The 19,452-nt window shown below is 36.2% G+C and overlaps 1 protein-coding gene across 5 annotated transcripts; it reads left to right on the forward strand.

Moving 5' to 3' along the window:
* Positions 1-1,055: 1,055 nt before the first annotated feature.
* On the forward strand, positions 1,056-18,998 carry LOC107785830 (ADP-ribosylation factor GTPase-activating protein AGD4-like). Of its 5 annotated transcripts, XM_075233437.1 has the most exons (19): positions 1,056-1,369; positions 1,457-1,533; positions 2,175-2,275; positions 3,615-3,685; positions 5,773-5,835; positions 7,131-7,175; positions 7,328-7,393; positions 8,320-8,367; positions 8,468-8,563; positions 8,644-8,685; positions 11,857-12,072; positions 12,256-12,384; positions 13,412-13,624; positions 14,174-14,257; positions 14,333-14,605; positions 14,918-15,039; positions 15,486-15,573; positions 16,585-17,030; positions 18,534-18,998. In XM_075233437.1, exons 1-19 carry the CDS (start codon positions 1,316-1,318, stop codon positions 18,646-18,648), a joined length of 2,349 nt encoding a protein of 782 aa, XP_075089538.1. In that variant the 5' UTR covers positions 1,056-1,315; the 3' UTR covers positions 18,649-18,998. The 5 variants fall into 5 exon arrangements, 4 of the variants coding, with proteins under 4 accessions (XP_075089538.1, XP_075089539.1, XP_075089541.1 ...); XR_012700340.1 differs by lacking the exon at positions 15,486-15,573; XM_075233438.1 differs by lacking the exon at positions 7,328-7,393.
* The last annotated feature ends 454 nt before the right edge of the window (positions 18,999-19,452 follow it).

The following is a 19,452-nucleotide window of genomic DNA, read 5'->3' on the forward strand; positions in this document are numbered from 1 at the left end:
ATGATTCGTTCTTCTGATAATGACGAGTGACAACTATAAGAATATTGAAGACTTTATCGGATATGGTGCAAATGACAAGGAATAACCCAAAAAGACGAATCACTTTAGAAAGGTGTTCTTTGTATTTATCTAGAGAGCTTGCTTTTCAAAAGAGTTCTTATCACCTAGAATATTATATGCCTTCCTTATTTCCCATTCTATTTATATGGGGTATTTCCCACAGAACCTTAAAAGTACAAACATAGAGAATATTCAATAGAATATTCCCTCCGAAGATCCCAATGCAAAACTAACCGTTACTATTATCTGCCCTACTCGATCTCGACAGTGGTTGATCGCTTGGCGACTTGTTCCGTTGAGCTCTGGTCGACCTTGGCCAAATCGCCCATGATAAATTGCAAATTACTTACGATAATTACCTCTTCATGCTGAATTTCCTCGGTCGGTTTTTGACCCATACAGTATAAAAATACTTACACAATTATAATAATATAAAACTAATTACTATTAGTAAGTGTTTACTACGTATGGGCTACTTACTTGAAAGAGATAGTGCGTAACATGCAGGGTTAGCAAGTGTTTACTATGTATGGACTACTTACTTGAAAGATATAGTGCGTAACGTGTAGGGGCGGAGCTAGAAGCTCGGATATGGGTTCGGTCGAACCCAATAATTTTTGCTCTAACAATATATTTGAATTAAGAAATTTATTAAAAAATTAATTTTAGAATACAATTATTAGCACGTGATCGTCGTTTTGAGATTTAGAACCTGTAAAATTGAAATCTTGATCCCGCCTTTAGTAACATGTTGAAGTTGGTCATTTTTTCATGAAGAAAATTTTAGCATAATGAATTTAGATATCTTCATTGTCTTTAGTTGAATTCAAGATTTAGAAGGCATACATAACCTAACTTTAAATTGAGTGATATGAACTATAAATAAATGAGAATCCATATAGTCAATTTCAACTACTTTAGGATCCTTGTTTTTGTTGTAATAAAAAATAAAAGGTTAATGTATAAAGTTAACAGTAAAATTTTGGATTATATTTACTCGTTCTTTTCTTTTTTAACAATCATTAAAATAAAATAGGGTCCTTAACCAGCTCACATACACATAATTCCACTCTCAACAATGAATATTATAGCATTTGACAACCTACCAAAAAACAACCTTAAAATGACGTATGATTTTAAGATCCGATCCTAGAAAAGCTTCTTCATTTGGGAAAGTACAGTAAAATCAAAATCAAACAGATCCATTCCCGTTTCTGATTCTAAACAAAACTTGGAGTTTTTTCGAAAGAGAAATATGTCAATGGCTGCGTTTATTAAGCTGGAAGATTCTCCTATGTTCCAGAAACAAGTTAGATTTTGCTTCTAATCCCCTTCTCTCCCTTTTTTTTTGGTTGTAAAATTTATTTATTTTTTCTAAAATTTGTTGTTTTTTTAGGTGCGGTCTGTTGAACAGAATACGGATGAGCTCAGAGATCGATGTCAAAAGCTATACAAAGGCTGTAAGAAGTACATGTGAGTACCCAATTTTATCATTTCAGAATTCAGTTAGTCCAATAACTTTTATTTACTGTAATAACTTGTAATGATTAAAAAGCTGACATTTTTAGTCCAATGAAGTACATTTCAATCCACACTATTAGATTTAGAGGTGGCTATATAATCATGTACACAATCTATTATAATCTATTAGGTCAATTTTATTGAAGGAGTAGTAAATAATTTGTTTTGGCAAATTGGGGGTTCTCTTTTTTTTTTTTTTTTTTTTTTTTAAATTAATGATGGTGGTAGCTGGGCCAAGCTTGCGTGCACCTCTACTATTTCACCGGGCACTTGCTACTTCTCACCATCACAAAAACATGTTACCTCCTGCTTCCCAATAGTACAGGTACCAAGTAACTCTAGCCATCAAGCCTTAGGCAGTGGTTCTCTAACAACTAGAGGTTTTTGAACAGTCATCTCTTTCTCTCTCACACGCGCGCACGCGCACACACACATACGATGTGCAGAGAACAGAAATGTATATGTAAATGTGCTGTTGCCAAATTTGTTTGCTCTGCGAAATTTTCGTTCTCTTGTTCTGTCTGAAAGATTTGATTTATTCATTAGCATTTATTGGTTTAGGTAAAGGCTATTATTGATATTTGTTATTTCAGGGAAGTTCTTGGAGAAGCGCACAATGGGGATATCATCTTTGCCGAATCATTAGAGGCATTTGGTGGTGGTCTAGATGACCCTCTCAGTGTGTCCCTAGGAGGTTAGTTAATTTTCTGATTCAACCTATTAAAAAGTTACTCATTTTTGCTAATTTTATTTGCAACTATCAATTACTGCATTGTGCACGCGGTTTATTTTCTTGAAGAAGGTGTTTTTTTCTCTTCAATGTTGCTGGATTTCGGAATTCTCATATAAATGATCGCCCTGAGGTTCGCAGTAAATTTGGTTGAGACGTCACGTGAATGCAAAAATATATCCCTGCCAAGGCTCTTTGAATTCTGTGGCCCCAAACAGCTGACTTCTTATGTGTATATTAACACTGCACGGAAGCCTGATCTCAATTAGCTTATGGAGAAATACCGGTTATATAAGCTGGTCTTGCATGTCCTGAAACTATGTGAAAACCAAATTTTCTTCTTCCTTAAGGGGGCATGTTAGCTAAAGGGATTCACTGCTTTCTTAATTGCTTTCTGGGCCATCTCTCATTCTCTTAGGGAGCTCCTGAGTCACTATTGATGTCAGAGTACTTAAAGCCTGAAAGTGGTCACCTAGTGCTATAATATTACATGGATGTTGTTGAGAAGGCAACATTGTAATAGGTGGTCCAGAACAACACATATTTCTCTCTCTCCCTCTCTGTTCTTTTTTTGTTTTTTTGTTTTCCCTCTTTAGTTTCTTTCTCTGGGTGCTGTGTGGGATGGAAGACTTGCCAACTCAAATAGATGATTGGATGGGTTTCGGATGGCTTGTATTTTGTAGGCTGCTAGTTGGTATGTGATGGGCATTTAGGGGTGTCTCTTTTTGTCATTAAAAATTACAGCTATTAACAAAATGAAGAAAAAAAGTATGTTGGATCTAACAGGCACTAAAGATTGTGCGGCGTGTTATTGCTGGAATATAACATAATTTGAAGCGAAACCACCATTTAGTGATGGTTCATTATATTGTTGGAAGTTATAATCAATTTACCATTATCCACCAAGTTTTGAATCATGCGCCATTGGCTGTCAGAGATTTCTCTGTTATTAGAAAAAAAGAAAAAGAAAATCAATTCCCTGTTGCTTGTTGGTCTTCCTAAGTTCTAACTCCAATTGTTAATATATCAGAGTTCCGTGAAGTCTTGATTAAAGAAAAAGTGTTTGTAGTTCTATTTTTCATACTATGCATGCTCAAATGTGAAATTTCATGCTGTAGTTCTGGGCGTCACTTGATGGAGTTGACACGGAAACATCGTCTGTTGTTACTCCATTTATATTTCCAAAGTACGGTTACCTAATGTGATTTGATAATGTTTTCTCCATGATCACATTGTGAAGCTTAGTATTGACTCGAATCAAACGTCAAGATTATTTTCACTCCTAAATGCATCCATATGTCAGGTCCAATCATAACGAAGTTCATCACTGCGTTGCGTGAGCTTGCTACATACAAGGAACTTATCCGATCTCAAGTAAGTGGATGCATTGTATAGTAGAGTAGTTCTCTATTTGGTAACAAATTGGAATGCACCACTGCTGTTTCCTTTGTAAATTTTGCTGTAGTTTACTCTTGAGCCTTTAGTTAGAAACTTTGTACTCTTCTATCAAAGCCTGTTGCTTTGTGTGTGCCCTGTTCCGTTTTACTCGAATACACCTATAATAGTTAAACAAACAATTTTGGTGAATTAAACCTGTGTCAACAGCTCACAGATTGGGATCATGGAGGTAATAAGTTCTCAGTGGGATGGGTTCCATCTCAAAATACAATTCAGGGTGGGTGATGGTATAAAGATAAGATTCTAATATGATGCATGGCTGAGACATAAACCCTTGAGGGATACCAAATTTATACAACTTTGCATCATATCCTGAAGCAACCGTAGCTGGATGCAGATCTACTAATGGTTGGGACTTCAGATTCGTGAGGAATCCTTAGGGTTGGGAGAATGACTGGCTATTATCATAGGGAAACTTGAAAAAAAGAGAAGGTTCTTTGATGAACTGTGACAAAAGGGGAATCTTCACAGTGAAGGCCTGCTATAACACATTGTTGAATCTTGGGAACAGCTCAACTCAGTGGTCTTGCCAAATGCTCTAGAAGATCCGAGCAGCCCTTAAAGTTGTTTGTTTTGGTTGGATCACAAGCTTGTCTCCCTCAGAATAATCTGGAAAAGGGCATGTTATTTTGTGTAAAACATGTCCCAACTGTTGAAGAGAGTCAGAATATCCTAATAATCTCTTTTTATATGCATTCCATTGAGTGGCGGAACACATCTCTAAGTTATTTGGTGTTCATTAGGTAATGCCTAAGACACTAATAGACACTCTATTCTGTTGGAGAGGAAGGAATGCTCATAAACACATCAGAAGATATGGAGTCCAGCATGAATTTGGTAGGGAATGTAGAGAAAGATAAATCATAAGTGCTCTGAAGGAAGATTGAGACTCTACACTTGCTGAAGTTCAAGTGAGATTATGGTATTTAAGGCTCTACACTGGCTGAAGTCCAATTCCATGCTCTATTAGCTTTGGTGTAATTCAAAACCTGAATGGTACATATGTTTTGATGGATTTCACTGGCTTCATACATAGGAAAAAGGGAAGTGATACATTTTCTTGTTTGTATACATTTAACACCTACTTGCTTCTGTTCTTAAGTAATATGCCATCAGTTATCAAAAAGAGAAAAAAGAAAAATGTCAGTTAAGTTCTGAAGTTGTTCTCTTCAAGTCTACGTGCATAGAAACATCACCTTGAGTGGAACAAGAACCATTCTCATCAAACACCAAATCTTTCTGTAGTTGCCATGGGAGTGGAGTTTTCTACACCAACCTAATACACAATTGAGTTTTCTATAAGTACAAGTATAACTTCTTAAACTAACACAAATTTGATATTTCTGAGATTGCCATTAATTTTGTTTCGTTTAAATGCCGTGGAAGTGGAGAACCATTAGTAGATAGCTTGGACTTGCAATTTTAGAACAAGCTATTATGAGCTTTCTCTGGCACTGCTGAATGAAGTTCTTGGGACCTCCTGTAATTGGATGAGCTAAGCTTGTCTTTTTATGTCACTCCATTTATGTGAAAGATTTGTCAATATTTGTCAGTAAAGCTCTGAATTGTTCTCTTCAGATCCACGCGCATAGAAACATCATCCTGAGTGGAAGAACAACCATTCTCATCAAACACCAAATCTTTCTGTAGTTGCCGTGGAAGTGGAGTTTTCTACACCAACCTAATACACAATTGAGTTTTCTATAATTACAAGTATAACCATTTAAACTAATCCAAATTTGATATTTCTGAGATCGCCAATAATTTTGTTTCGTTTAACTGCCATGAAAGTGGAGAATCATAAGTAGATAGTTTGGACTTGCAATTTTAGAACAAGCTATTACGAGCTCTCTCTGACGCTGCAGAATGAAGTTCTTGGGACCTCCTGTCATTGGATGAGCTAAACTTGTCTGATTATGTCGCTCCATTTTATGTGAAAGATTTGTCAGCATTTGTTCAGATATACTTGATTGAAAAAGTAAGACAAGCTATAACTTTTGCAGGTAGAACATGTGCTCGTGGATCGTGTGAGCCAATTTTTGTCTGTTGATTTGCAGGATGTAAAGGTAACCACATTTGGCACTGTTTCAGTATTGTTTTGGAAATTTAGACGAAGCTTTCTATATGTTTGCTTTATAGAATTAAAGAGCTTTTATAATATTCCTACTTTTAGATGTTACATTTTGCCTACTATTTGAGATATTAGCGAGGAAATTGCCTCAATTACATAGGATAAGTATGTATCTGATGAATTGTTTCTGTTATTTTCTGTTATATGTGACATCAATCCCATATGTGGCCCTAAAATCCTACAGGTGTTTGTAAGTGTGGAAAATAAGAGAAGGGAAGAGATGTATTGATTACTTGATAATCTAAAAGATACGAGATACCCCTATTTATGAGCAACACTCAACAAGAACACCTCAGGCAGATTTAGCATTAGACAAAAAGTTGGGAGGCAAGGAAATTTCTTCCTCCAGACTTTACTGTAGCGAGTAATTTGTCATCAAAGCTCTGATACAACAGCTACGACTATAACCACAACTGCAACAACAATCCTTATAGTGCCAGGATAAGTCATGTTCTTTAGCAGATTCAAATTCCAGCAAGTTATTATTACTGCTGCTATTACATTGAACAGGCACAATATCTTTGCAGTTCTAGACATAACTGATATGTATAATAGGGAGGCTTTACGTTGTTTATAACTTGATGTAAACCTCTTCGTTTCTGCTTTATTCCTGCCCAAGGTTACCCTCTAATTCTGTTTCCAATATTCAATACTCCCTCCTTTTCAAGTTATGAACCTATTTCCTTTTTAGTCCGTGCCAAAAAGAATGAACTCTTTTCATATTTGGAAACAATTTACCTTTATGCAATGATTTATAGTCACACAAAATATATGTGCCTCATTTTACACCACACGTTCAAAAGTTTTCTTTTTTTTCTTGAACTCCTCAAATAGATTCACATAAATTGAAACGGAGGGAGTACTAGTTAATCCTTTGTTTGTTTAACCCAACAATGATGGTTTCTTTTCCCTTTTTATTGGAGGGTGGGTGGGGGTGGGTGGGTTTTGCGGGGGTGGGGGATGGGGAGGGGGAAAAAGGTTTTGAGATCAACTCCTCTTTGGAATGACTATGTAAATTAGGAATTATTCTATGTTGCCAAATCCTGCAATTGGGACAATTGTTTTGGCATCCATGAACTTCCGCTAGTCATTTAACCAAATGTTTGTTGAACATGGCCAGCGCAACTTTAGGTGTCAGTCTGTCACATGGATGCCTGAGAGTGGGTTTTGACATAAAAGTTTTTGTACTTAGACATTAATGATGCTGATTACTCGTCTCTAATTTTGCAGGAATCTCGTCGCCGGTTTGATAAAGCTGCATCCACTTATGACCAGGTAATGGGGATGTCTGAATTAAAACAGGTGGAAAACTGCCTTTTAAATGCTTAGAAGATTTCATATACAAAATCCTATGGTGGCTCGATTGGAAGATAACACTTCCACTTCACTTTGTTATTAATTTCATTCTTGAGTTGCTAAACTGCCAGACACGTGAAAGGTTTGCTTCTCTGAAGAAGAATGCACGGGATGAAGTTGTTGCTGAAATAGAAGAAGTAAGCCCTTTCTCTGAAAAAGGGTATCTTTGTGGATTGTTCATCCTCATGTCTCTCTCTTTCCCTCTAACTTGATAAATGTATAACCCAATGAAAATTAATACATGTTGCTAAAGTTACCAACCAAAAGTGCTTGGCAGCCTGATCACTATATGTCCAAATAAAATTATGTCCGAGAGAATCTCCAAACTTCGGTGGCAATAGGTCTTTCTCTATAGAACACCTCTGAGGAATCATTTGCATGCTTTTTTACCTTGAAGAAAAAAAAATAGAGATGGAAAGGTGATGCTTTGGGAAGAAACTATAAGAACATTCATCCTCATTTTCTGAATTTCGATCATGGACGATCCAAATTGCTACCATTTATTTATAGATATTGTCATGGTATAACAAGGGAACTGGATGAGAAACTCATTCGGTCATGCTTTGGGTAAACACATCATCCTTATTGCTACTGATAATGCTTATGTGGGATATTAAATTGAGGAATGGGATAAGAAACTAAACCTCATGCTTTGGGTAAACACATTGTAGCCCATTCTTTGTTCCCCTTTTTATTGGTTGTTAAATGACCTACATGAAAGGAAAAGTTTTACATGTTCAGCTAAAGCTCGTAGAGGCAACTTATTGGTAGCCTTTTTCATGAAGCATTTCTCAGAGCTTTTACATATATTTACTTTGCTCCCAACTCCAGGAAACAAATTGTGATAAATTAATATTGAAGCATTTAACGTGTATCCCATTGCTGTTTTTGTGCTAATGATATCCTATTCAGGATTTTATGGAACATATATTCCTTCTGTTTTTTCTATTAGCACTTATCTGACAAGAAAAATGATCTACGTAGTTAGGAGTCAAAACTGGGAATGGACATTTTGCCATGCTTAATTAAATACACTGAGGATCGTTAACTTGTTCTGTGACAGGACCTACATAACTCGAAGTCCACTTTTGAGAGAAGCCGTTTCAATCTAGTATGTATAATGCATACAAGAATCTTTTCTACACTTATCTAGCAAAAGTTTCTTGCCTCTACGTTCTAGTTTATAGCCTTGTAGTCCTCAAGGATTTCAGGTAAATGCTCTCACGAATGTTGAAGCGAAAAAGAAGTACGAGTTCTTAGAATCCTTTAGTGCTATTATGGATGCACATCTGAGATACTTCAAGCTGGTATGTCTTTTTGATGTTCTCTTTAATGCAGTTAAGTTTCTGTCATCAAACTAACAAATTTCAGTACTTGTTTCATGTAGGGTTATGACTTATTAAGCCAAATGGAGCCGTTCATCCATCAGGTACCCCATTATATAAGTTACTTTTTCCTTATATTATGATAGAGGACATTGACTGGGAAGATCACATCAGGATGCTGTCATTTTTTATTATTTTGGGTGTGGCAGATCCTCTTATGCTGCAATTTGATTCTTGTTCCTTACTTCTTTCTTCAGAACTCTTTCATTGTTTTCTGTTTTTTGATTGCAATATGCACAAATTATATTTAAGGAGATTAATCTTTGCATAGAATAGCTGATTCATGGCTTTTAAGAGCATCTTAGGTTTTGTGCTAATGTGCTTGCTTATTTTAAGGTACTTCTAAGTTATACTTCATTTAAAAGCCCCCATTGAGAAGACTAGAGAGATGGCTATTTTTTAGGGCAAAGGACCAAATTTGCGCTTGAACTATGCAAAATGCCAATGCCCTTATTTGCTAATGACGGAAGCTTTGAGATCAATTTATCTCTAATTATCATGATTAGCACCGGAAGATGCCATGTGTCCTATCATTTAAGCCCCTTTTTTTTTACCAACCCCCCCCCCCCTCCCCCCTTCTAAATATCGTGGTGTCGGGACCAGTTTGCGTACACCTCGACTAATTCCACGGGATACCTGCTGCCTCCCACCAACAACAGGTACCAGGTAACTCTGTTGAGCAAGGCTTGAACAAACGGGAAGAAATCACCTACTGTATTTTGTTTTTTGTCTCCACTGGTATTCCCCTCCCCCTTTTTATCCACCCTCGAAATAACCTCCTTCACCCAAAAGGCAACAACCTTCACCATCTACCATATTCTCCTTCTCTATTATTTCTTCTCATCTTCCCACCACTTTCAATATCCGAAAAAGGAACCCCTTCGAAAATCAAAAGGAGAAAGCTTTTTGGACTCCATTTTTCTACATAAATGATCATCGAAAGGCGAAAGCTTTTCCTGCGGGTTAGAGGTGGTGAAAGGCGGTCTCAGTGGTGTTGCAGCAGTAGACTGCTTGGAGGAGTTGGCTGGAAAATGAGTTTTACAGTGGGTTTATGGCGGTGGTATTTTCAAATCTAGTCTCGTGGTGGTGGAGAGGAAGGTTGAAGGTGGAAAGTTTTCTTTTCTTTTGATTGGTTTTTGGGGAAGCTTTTTCGATGAGTACGAAGGTCATCGGCTATGATGTTCTTATAAGGTGGTGATGATGCTTTTTTGGGGGTTGATGTCAAAGGTTGAAGGGTTTTTCAATGTGTAGAGATAATGAAGGAGAAAGGTTTCATTTGTGGTGTAACGTTGGTGGGCAGAAGATGAATTTCTCGTGGGCTTTCCAGGTGGGTTTCTTTTTCTCTTTCTTTTTCTGGGTGAACATTTTGGAGTGGGCTTTTGCTGGTTGAAGATAGGATTTTTGGGAAGAAGCAGCTGTTGGGTGATGGTTAAGAATCTGTGTTTTCGGAAGAAGAGATTATGGAATTTTCTGAAAGGGAGAGTGATGGTGGTAACCCAGTGGAGAGGTGGTGGTTGTTGGTGTCAAGGATGGGTAAAATAGAGGAGGGGCTGGGGTTGGTTACAAATAGTGCCTTTAAAGATAGCTATGTAGCAGCCCAAGTGCTAATCATTGTATTTAAAATCAAGTTTTAGCTAAATAATGCTCCGTTAGCAACAAAAAAAGGGGTCATAGATGAACCCTTTTGCTAACGGCAAGGGCTCATTTGGCCCCAAATATTAACGAAGAGCAAAGTTAGACCACTTCGCACAGTCCATAGGTGTGAAACCATGGTAAATGAAGGTATTAAAAGAGAACGAGGTAGATCAAAAATCACATGAAAGGAAGTTGTCTCGAAGGACCTACAATTATTGAGAATCTATTCAGACTTAGCAAAAGATATGGCATAATGAAAAAAAGATATATGTAGGCGATACATATTAGTTGAGTATATGTTTTAGATATTAGCACTTTTATCGTAGGTGATATGCTTTCTAGGAGGGGGTTAGCCTTCCGGAGATTTATAAGTTTCGAAAATATACAGAACTTCTAATATTTTTATTTGTATTTGCATAATATTGGCATGAGATGAGTTTAAACGGTGTAACGTAGTCAGAGAGGATTTATATAGCAGACCCTAACTTGTTTGGGACTGAGGTACAGTTGTTGTTTATTTTTTGATAAGGAGAGAGATGGCTATTTCATTTTAGAAATACCTTTTTTTACACACACACGCAGAGAGAGAGGGAGGGAGGGAGGGAGGGAGGGAGGGAGGGAGGGAGGGAGGGAGGGAGGGAGAGGGAGGGAGAGGGTCGGTCACATGCTGATTACTAACGATGTCAATCATGACACCCTTCTTGGGAGATCCACCCTACCAGCCAAAGTTGACAAAGCCAAGCATAATGTAAGCATTGGGCTTGTTTATTATTATTATTATTTTTTTTTTGATAAGATAATGGTTTTCATATAAGGCATTAAGAAGGTGCAAGGTTACTCCAGCTACATAAACTTGCTAAACATCTAGCCTTAAGTATGTAATTTGGAGTAGAAATGCCCTCAAAACATCTTGTGTTTCTCTCAGTCCATATACACCAGAAGAAACAAGCTGGGATCATCTTCCAAACTTCCCTGATGGATTTTCTGACCTTCCATGAACTCCAGCTAATCAATCCATCTTTTACACTTTCAGGCATAACCCATTTGAGAAACTGGTGTTTATTTACTTTGCTTCTCTTTTGCTTTTATGTTTTGAAAATCTCTTCAATCACTGCAAAGTTTCTTGAAGGAGAAAATGTATAGTCTCTGGTGTAGATGATACTTCACTAGTACCTCAGTGAAGGGCATAAACTGAGCATATATAAAAAGTATAAGTATATATTAGTGAAAACTTATTTAGGATGAATTTCAAATACTACAGGTTACCCGGCCAATTTTGGCCTAAACCGCAGTGGACCAGCATTGGATGAGTTGCTCATAACCCGTTGTCTACCTAACCACCTTCTTCCACCACACAATGTAACCCAGCCTACTCATTTGCCACCTCCACTGATAACATTCAGATCTATATGTCTCGCACTACCTCTTTTGCTGCATTTATAAACATAAAATGGATGATTTGCAGCTTGCTTGATTATTGACATTGACAACAGTCAAAATGATTAAAAATTTGCAGTTTGTGTTTGATATCTTTCTTCTTTTTGCACATTTTTGGTGCTAATATTAACTCCTCAAATCAGGTTTTGACATATGCTCAGCAGTCGAAGGAACAGGCCAGCATAGAACAAGACAAACTTGCCAAAAGAATCCAAGAGTTCAGGACACAAGCTGAGCTTAATCATATGCGGGGATCCAGTAACCTTGGTACTTCAACTAGTTCTATAGCCTCAAATGGTGTTGGTATGAATTCAGACAAAAATATAGAAGCAATTATGCAGTCCAGTGCAGAAGGAGCGGTAAGTAATATAACAATGTCATTTCTGTCTGTTATTTGTCCGTGTAGGGGTTGAGAGCTCTACAATAAATATAGCACTAGATTTAAGTATAGGAACCCCTGAAATGTCTCCTGATTTTGTAGATAAATTTTATTGTAAATACCAGACGTTAAAATCTGGATACTTTTTCTTACATTCTTCCAGGTCCAAACTATTAAGCAGGGATATCTTTTGAAAAGATCTTCCAGTTTGAGGGCAGATTGGAAGAGACGGTTCTTCGTACTTGACAGTCTTGGCAATTTATATTATTACAGGCTCAAGGGTGCACAGATGGTATTCTTAATTATTTTCACCTTCCTAATATAAGTTATTTTCATGCCTTTATTCTGCTTTATCTTTCTTTTTCAAAGTTTTTGTTAGACGCCTTGTGTGAATCAGTCCTACTTGTTTAGTGTTACTTTTCTGATTTTCAGTTGACATGAAAATCAAGGTCGTATAATTGAATCTTAAGTGCAATGATTAGTATAATAAGGTAAACTGGTAAAGTACAATCATTTGGTGGAAATTTTGGAATTATGTGGGAGAAAAACCTTAAGGCCAAATGTACGATGTTGCTGGTTCTTTATGACTTTCTCTAACATCTTCACGAGTAGGCTTACTTATGTGTGAACTCCTTGGATTGCTAAGAATATTATTTGTTTCAAAAACTGATGTTTGTGTAGAATTGGCAAGTCAACATGAATCTACTTTGACGAGAGAGAACGACTGAAATATGTCTATATTTGCTGATATAGATGTGGCCTACTAATGACTGTCTATAGTAGGTATACATTGTGCTCATTTTTTATATCTGAAAGGTAACCCTTTGCCACCTCAGTCAAAAGAGCATCTTTTAACTTGAAGTCTTTGATGTGATTCCATCATAGCAGGGTAAAGTTGTCTTTGAAACAATGATAATAATAAAGATCTGGTGTGCTGTAAGATTTTCTAGTTTTTGCTATTCTTCTTGTATGTGCGTATTTATGCCCTTTCTTAATAAAATCTTATTACTTGATCAAAAAGGAAAAAATATCTGGCACCTAATTTTTGGTTTAAAATTACCTTCTTTGTTCAAATCTGGAAAGTACTTTAAAGCTCTAAACTTTAGCTTTTTGAAAAGAAAATTTGGAACAAAACTTATACAAACTAATGGTACTTTATGGTATCCGAAGCACTTTGGAAAGCACTTATGGTTAATGTAAATATTACACTTTCCTCAACTGTGGTGGATTTTTTAAAACAAAGTGCTAGAGTATTTTAGCAGTAAAGTTATTTCCAGGACACTCTTTTGCTTACTCCTTCAAATTTATCTTATTGGCAGGGCTCCCCGTCATCTCATCCCTCCGGTGTTGACAACAATAGTAGTGTATTTGGCAGATTCCGGACAAGGTATAGGTCGTCATCCCTTGGAGAGGAGAATTTAGGCTGTCGTACTGTTGATCTTCATACTTCTACAATAAAACCTGATGCGGAGGACACAGACCTGAGGCTTTGCTTCAGAATTATTTCGCCATTAAAAACTTATACATTGCAGGTAAAGAATAGAATAGTCGATCTTTGTTCTCAATGCTAAATTGATAGTAATATGTCAATGCTAGAAGGGAAGAACATTTCAAAGAAGAAAGAGTTAGAGTAACTCAATATTTTAAACTGTTTTATTAGGAAGTTTGAGTTTTAAGTCTACTATTGCTTTGATGCATTAGATCTGTATCTGATTACTGAATGGAGGAATGCTACAATTTTTTGACGATATCGTGTAATTGTTTCATTTGGCTATCTATCTTTTAGTCAAACTGATTCAGGTTAACATTTTTTAAGCTTATGCATAGTATATTTTGTTTTAATCTTCATCAAGTAAATAAAAGATCTGTCAACTGTGCGTTTGTCAAGTCTTATGCTTTGACACTTTATAGTAATGGGCTGAACAATAGTCACAATTGGCTTCTTTATTTGCTTCAGCAGAAAGAACCACAAACGGTGCAATCTCTTCTGTAGTTGCACTAATGTGTTACCAGATTCTACAACACTTTAACAAGGGCTGATCCATCATGTATAACAATTACCCTTTATTTTCCACTGGCAGGCTGAAAGTGAAGCTGAAAGAGTTGACTGGATGAATAAAATCACCGGAGTGATTGCGTCCCTTTTGAATTCTCATCTACATAAGGTTGAATCTTGAAATCTAGTTTTCTGTACAAAATAATTTTCTGAAGTCATCTTGAGCGTCGTCATGTTTTTGCAGTTTGATCCTAGTAAAAATGACGTTGATAGTAGCAACGGTACCTATGCTGCTTCTTTAAATGTTCAAGGGGCTGTTAGTGGCGAAAATGCACTAGCTACCATGAGAGTCAATCAGGCCGATTCTGTTTCTAGGATTCTCAGAGAAGTTCCTGGAAATGACACGTGTGCTGACTGTGGTGCTTCAGAACCTGATTGGGCATCTCTAAATCTTGGTATCTTAATTTGCATAGAATGCTCGGGAATTCATCGGAACCTTGGTGTTCATATCTCAAAGGTACATATTTGTCAATATTGAAATTTCTTTTGTTCCTTTTGTCTACAAATATGTCTTATTTTTGCAACAAAAAATAGACCATTTTAGTTCATGGTGTTTGTTCAATTTTCTACTGGTCCACATGCATGTATATCTGCGAATATGATTTTTTGCATTACTTTTATGATGATCCATTATTAGTTCCGGAGGTTAGTAGCTATTGAATCTTTTCTGGAAATGTATTTTTAGTTAATAACTTTTTTGCAGTTGCTGCAAAGAAAACTGAAAGATCTATGGGCCTGTATTTATTCTTGAGATACTTATTATTTGCAGGTCAGGTCCATCACGTTAGATGTCAGGGTTTGGGAGCCTACCATCTTGGATCTATTTCGCACATTGGGTAATTCTTACTGTAACTCGGTGTGGGAGGAGCTGCTTCTACTTCCAAGTGGCAGGTATGTTCCTTTAGTTGATAACATACAAGAAAGGCATTCTTGCATGGTATAAATTTCTGTAGATCTTCTATTTCGATCTTCGAGTTCAGATTTAATGTGAAAGGTCCTCCAGTCAGTCAAGAAAAGAAATGTTAAGAGATATGACAGATCATAAAATTCCCGCTTTACAGATAACAGAACTATCTATGTCTATACTTCTGGTCATTCTTCAATTGAGCTAGTTAATGCACATTCTATATTTCCATTACAATTTGACATTCTATCTGCGTCAGAATGCCTATCTCCTATTTCAGTACATTGTCGGAGAATTCATCTTTTGATAACAAATGTAAGAAACAAGTAGATAATGTTCCCGCGTGCCAGGATTATATACATGCATTTAGCTCTAATGATTTGTAAACTATGTTTTACTGGTATAACTCGTGTTGAATTATCAATTTGTTCAGATCAACAAATGTTGATTCTATTCAATCTGTTTCCAAGCCAAGCCCGAAAGATGGCTTTCATGAAAAGGAGAAGTACATTTTGGCAAAGGTATACTTTCTTGCATGTTTTAAGGACTTTCCTTCTCCATGTCATACATTTTCTCCCTTGTGCTAAGCCTGAAAACTCGGTTTACAGTTACTGAGATTTGATATAATCTCGAAGGAAATCATGTGAAAATACCTTAGTATGTGTTTAGGTGCTTGAGTTGTGCCCAAAACCCCTTTTGGGCGATTCATTTGCCCCTCCAATCACTATTGCTATACTTTTCCACATCAATACCTTCACTGTAGCTGCAAATCTTTAGCCTGGATCTGCTATATGCTATGCCACCGTTGTTCCATATCCCTGAATGTAGGTTCCTGGACATACATCATCTATCTGAACAAGGCTGCCCTCCGACATTAGGCCCACTATCCAGCACAGGCCAAATATTAGTTTAATTGTTTTTGCTCTATTACATTTGTTTAGTTCACCATTAAAACTTGAAATGAATTTAGTAGTTCATATCCATCTGTGTTGTTTTTTGCATAACACATCAAATGATTGAAATAGAGTTGAATTTTCATGTCAATGTGCCTGATACTGTTACTGGAAATATTTGTAACAGTAATTCGTTAAGTTACTAGAAGTATTTGTAACAGAAATTCTTTAAGTTAGTATCATTAACCAAACTAAGATGATCAATCATAAGAATTCCGTCACGGACAGTTCATATATTAAGTATATTAGTCTTTATAGTACAAATACTTGTACTAAAGTAAAAATTAATGGAGATAAATCTGACTCTTAAGTTACAATTAACCATATAGAAAATGTATACCATCAAAAATTAAAGCTATTAACGATTTGGATTTTGTCAGCTCATTTTCTTTAGCTTAACACTTTTTTGTATCAAAGCTGACTCTTTACCCCCACTGTTGTACTTCTTGCATCTTCTTGATGCCTATTTTATTAACTACTTCATCAAAAAAAAAAAAAAAAAAAGCCGCTGCTAGAAATGAGAATGTATGCAAAGTTTCTATGAATATTTGCGATATTAACTTGCTTCATGTTGTCCAGTATGTTGAAAAGCAGGTTGTGAATAAAGAAGCTCTTGCACCGTACAACAACAATCGTGCCACCAGCATCTGGGAAGCAGTTAGGAGTAATAATGTGAAGGAAGTCTATCGAATTATTGTAATGTCAGATGTGAATATAATCAACACTACCTATGATGAGGTCAAAGGTGCTAAAATATACCATGAAATCCATGAAAATGATTCAAAACTAGGCTTTGATGATTCCAAAAAGAAACATCAAAACCCAGCAGGCTGTCAGGACATCAAGCTTTGCCGTCAAGGATGTTCTTTGTTACATCTAGCATGCAACGATGACAGTCCAGTGATGCTTGAGCTTCTTCTGCAATTTGGTGCAGATATAAATAGGCGTGATTTTCATGGAAGGACTCCTCTACAACATTGTATCTGCACGGGGAGACACCACTTGGCAAAATTTTTGCTTAGAAGGTGATATATTTAATTCAGTCATTTTTACGTAGCATGGTTTCTAGGCAATTTAATAATCTGACCTCTCAGCAACATATCTTTCTATTAGTTCTCCCAATATTTAATTTGGTTACATTATCTCAGCATTTAGATCTGTAGTTCTTTCTTACAGTTGGCTAAAATTATTTGAATTCATGACAAGATGACTTCCATGGTTCCGCATTAAACTGAATTCAAGATTATACTCTTTCTTGCTTTTAGTTACTATAAGCTTACCTCCATCATTTGTTCCTTCTCTTAGTTTTTGAAAAGGAACCATAATACTTCTGCTGTATTCATCTATGCGTGAACATATCATTTTAAATTCAGATCTAATGCTAATAACTTGTGTACCATTTTGGACATAATGTGGTAAAGTTGTCTTGAACCTAAACAAAGTATTGGCTGAATGCACGCAAGATTGACGGTGCTTTCTGGTTCTACTACTTTCAGCCAACCGACTTTGTATCACTAGTTTTCTAACATCCTAGTCTTCTTTGGGCAATAGACTTCCTAATCATCTATGTTAGTTGGACTGGGCTATGGCTGTTAGACAGGCATCAGAGTTGCCACAGCCTTTATATCAAGGATAGGCACGTGTGAGTAAAACACTAGATGCAGGTGATAGGATATGGCTGATAAGCATGAAAATTTAGGTTATATGCATATAATGTTTCACTATCTAGCCTCTTGACATAAAGAATGAACCTTCCTTTGGTACAAGAGGGACACAGTAATCTTAAGGTTAGGATTAGGGAAAAGTTCTGATTGTTAGTAAGTTCATATTGAGCAATTTATGTGCACTTTAACAAAAATCTACTACTTCGACTGTTCTGAGCTTAGAAAAATTCAAGTATCCAACTAATAAATTATCCTGTACTAGTGCCTATGTTATGTCATAACAGCATGATAAACAATAAAAAATAAAAGGTAATATAGCTTATCAATGATATTACTTTTGAAATTGTGTTTTGTACATATTTGTAAATTCTTCCTAAATCAAATCAATTCACTTTACATGTTAAGGTGACATATTGTTGTCTAACTAACAAATCTAAGTTGACCTCATTGAAGCTCAGAAGTGGCATGCGTATTTCCAGCTCAGCCTATACCAAGTAGCTTTTCACATAGTGGTTTATTTCAAGAAATTGTGTTCTACTTTAGCGACTTCTATAAGTTCATACTCTAGGGGAAAGTTCACATCCAGAGGACATGAAGCATGTAACTTTAAAATTTTGGCTAAGTAGTTAAGCAGCTATCCTTTTCTCATTTTCAATTTAGCTTTCACTTCACCTTAGCTCTCATAAAGTTTTTGATATTTTACATTCTCTACTAGCTCTCTTTTGTTACTGCTAGTACTCGTGGCTCCCAATTTCAAAGGGGTTGATGACTTGATGTTGAGCTTATGCTTTGTAAACCAAATATCGAACTCTTAAATTTTTCTGAATCTCATATTTATGCTTTGCCTGGCATGTATGTTTTCAGAGGTGCCCGTGCATCGATCAAGGATTACGGTGGACTCAGTGTGCTGGAAAGGGCCATGGAGATGGGTGGAATCAAAGATGAGGAGTTATTTGTCCTGCTTACCAAGAGTGAGTGAAATGGGCAATTTTTTTCAATTGGCAACTCCTCAGCTTCCAACTTCTTTAAATTGTAAAGCATGTTGTTCATTAAATGCTTACTATTTTCTCCTCTAATATTTGAAATTCAATTTGTCTCTCCCTCTCTCTGGTTTACGTTGTTGATGTTTGGTGAAGTTCCGAAAGAAACAAGAACCAGTGCAGTGTTCACAAATCCTTTTTTGACATTGTTAGTTTTTGAAACAACCATTCTAGATGTTAAGAGTAAAAAGTTGTAAACCTTCCTGAATGAAACTGGAAGTTTGCTTTTTCATCATTCTCTTTTATTTTCTTAATAATATTCAGAAGACATCTTCGTTGTTAACGTCCACTTAGGACATTCATATGCATGGTAAAGTACGTTCATCTACAACAATAACATACCCTCGACTCAGGAAAAAGTATGTCCATCTAAAGTTGTACAATTTCTTAGCAACTGGAAGTTCTGCTACTATCTTCATCTAATGTTTTCTATCAATTCTAAAACCCTCATGTTCTGATTTTTTACCTTTAAGTCCATATAATTACGTTGTTTAAATATTACCCAAGCACTTTGTTTTGTATATCTTATTTTAATTTAATAAGTTTTGTGGACAATAAAATGCTCATCAACTGTTGTAGCACTTCAATCAACAGGCAGGAGTTGCATCACGCAGCTCGATTGCAGTATGTGATATTTCATTTTTTACTCAAACGTTGTGCAAACGATTTAATATTTCTTTTGCAGAAAAATGACCAAGTTCTAAGTTCGAAACAAAACATTGAAATCGGGCGAAAAAGCAAGT

Source organism: Nicotiana tabacum, chromosome 16, assembly GCF_000715075.1.
Source record: "Nicotiana tabacum cultivar K326 chromosome 16, ASM71507v2, whole genome shotgun sequence".
Classification (NCBI taxonomy): Eukaryota; Viridiplantae; Streptophyta; class Magnoliopsida; order Solanales; family Solanaceae; genus Nicotiana; species Nicotiana tabacum.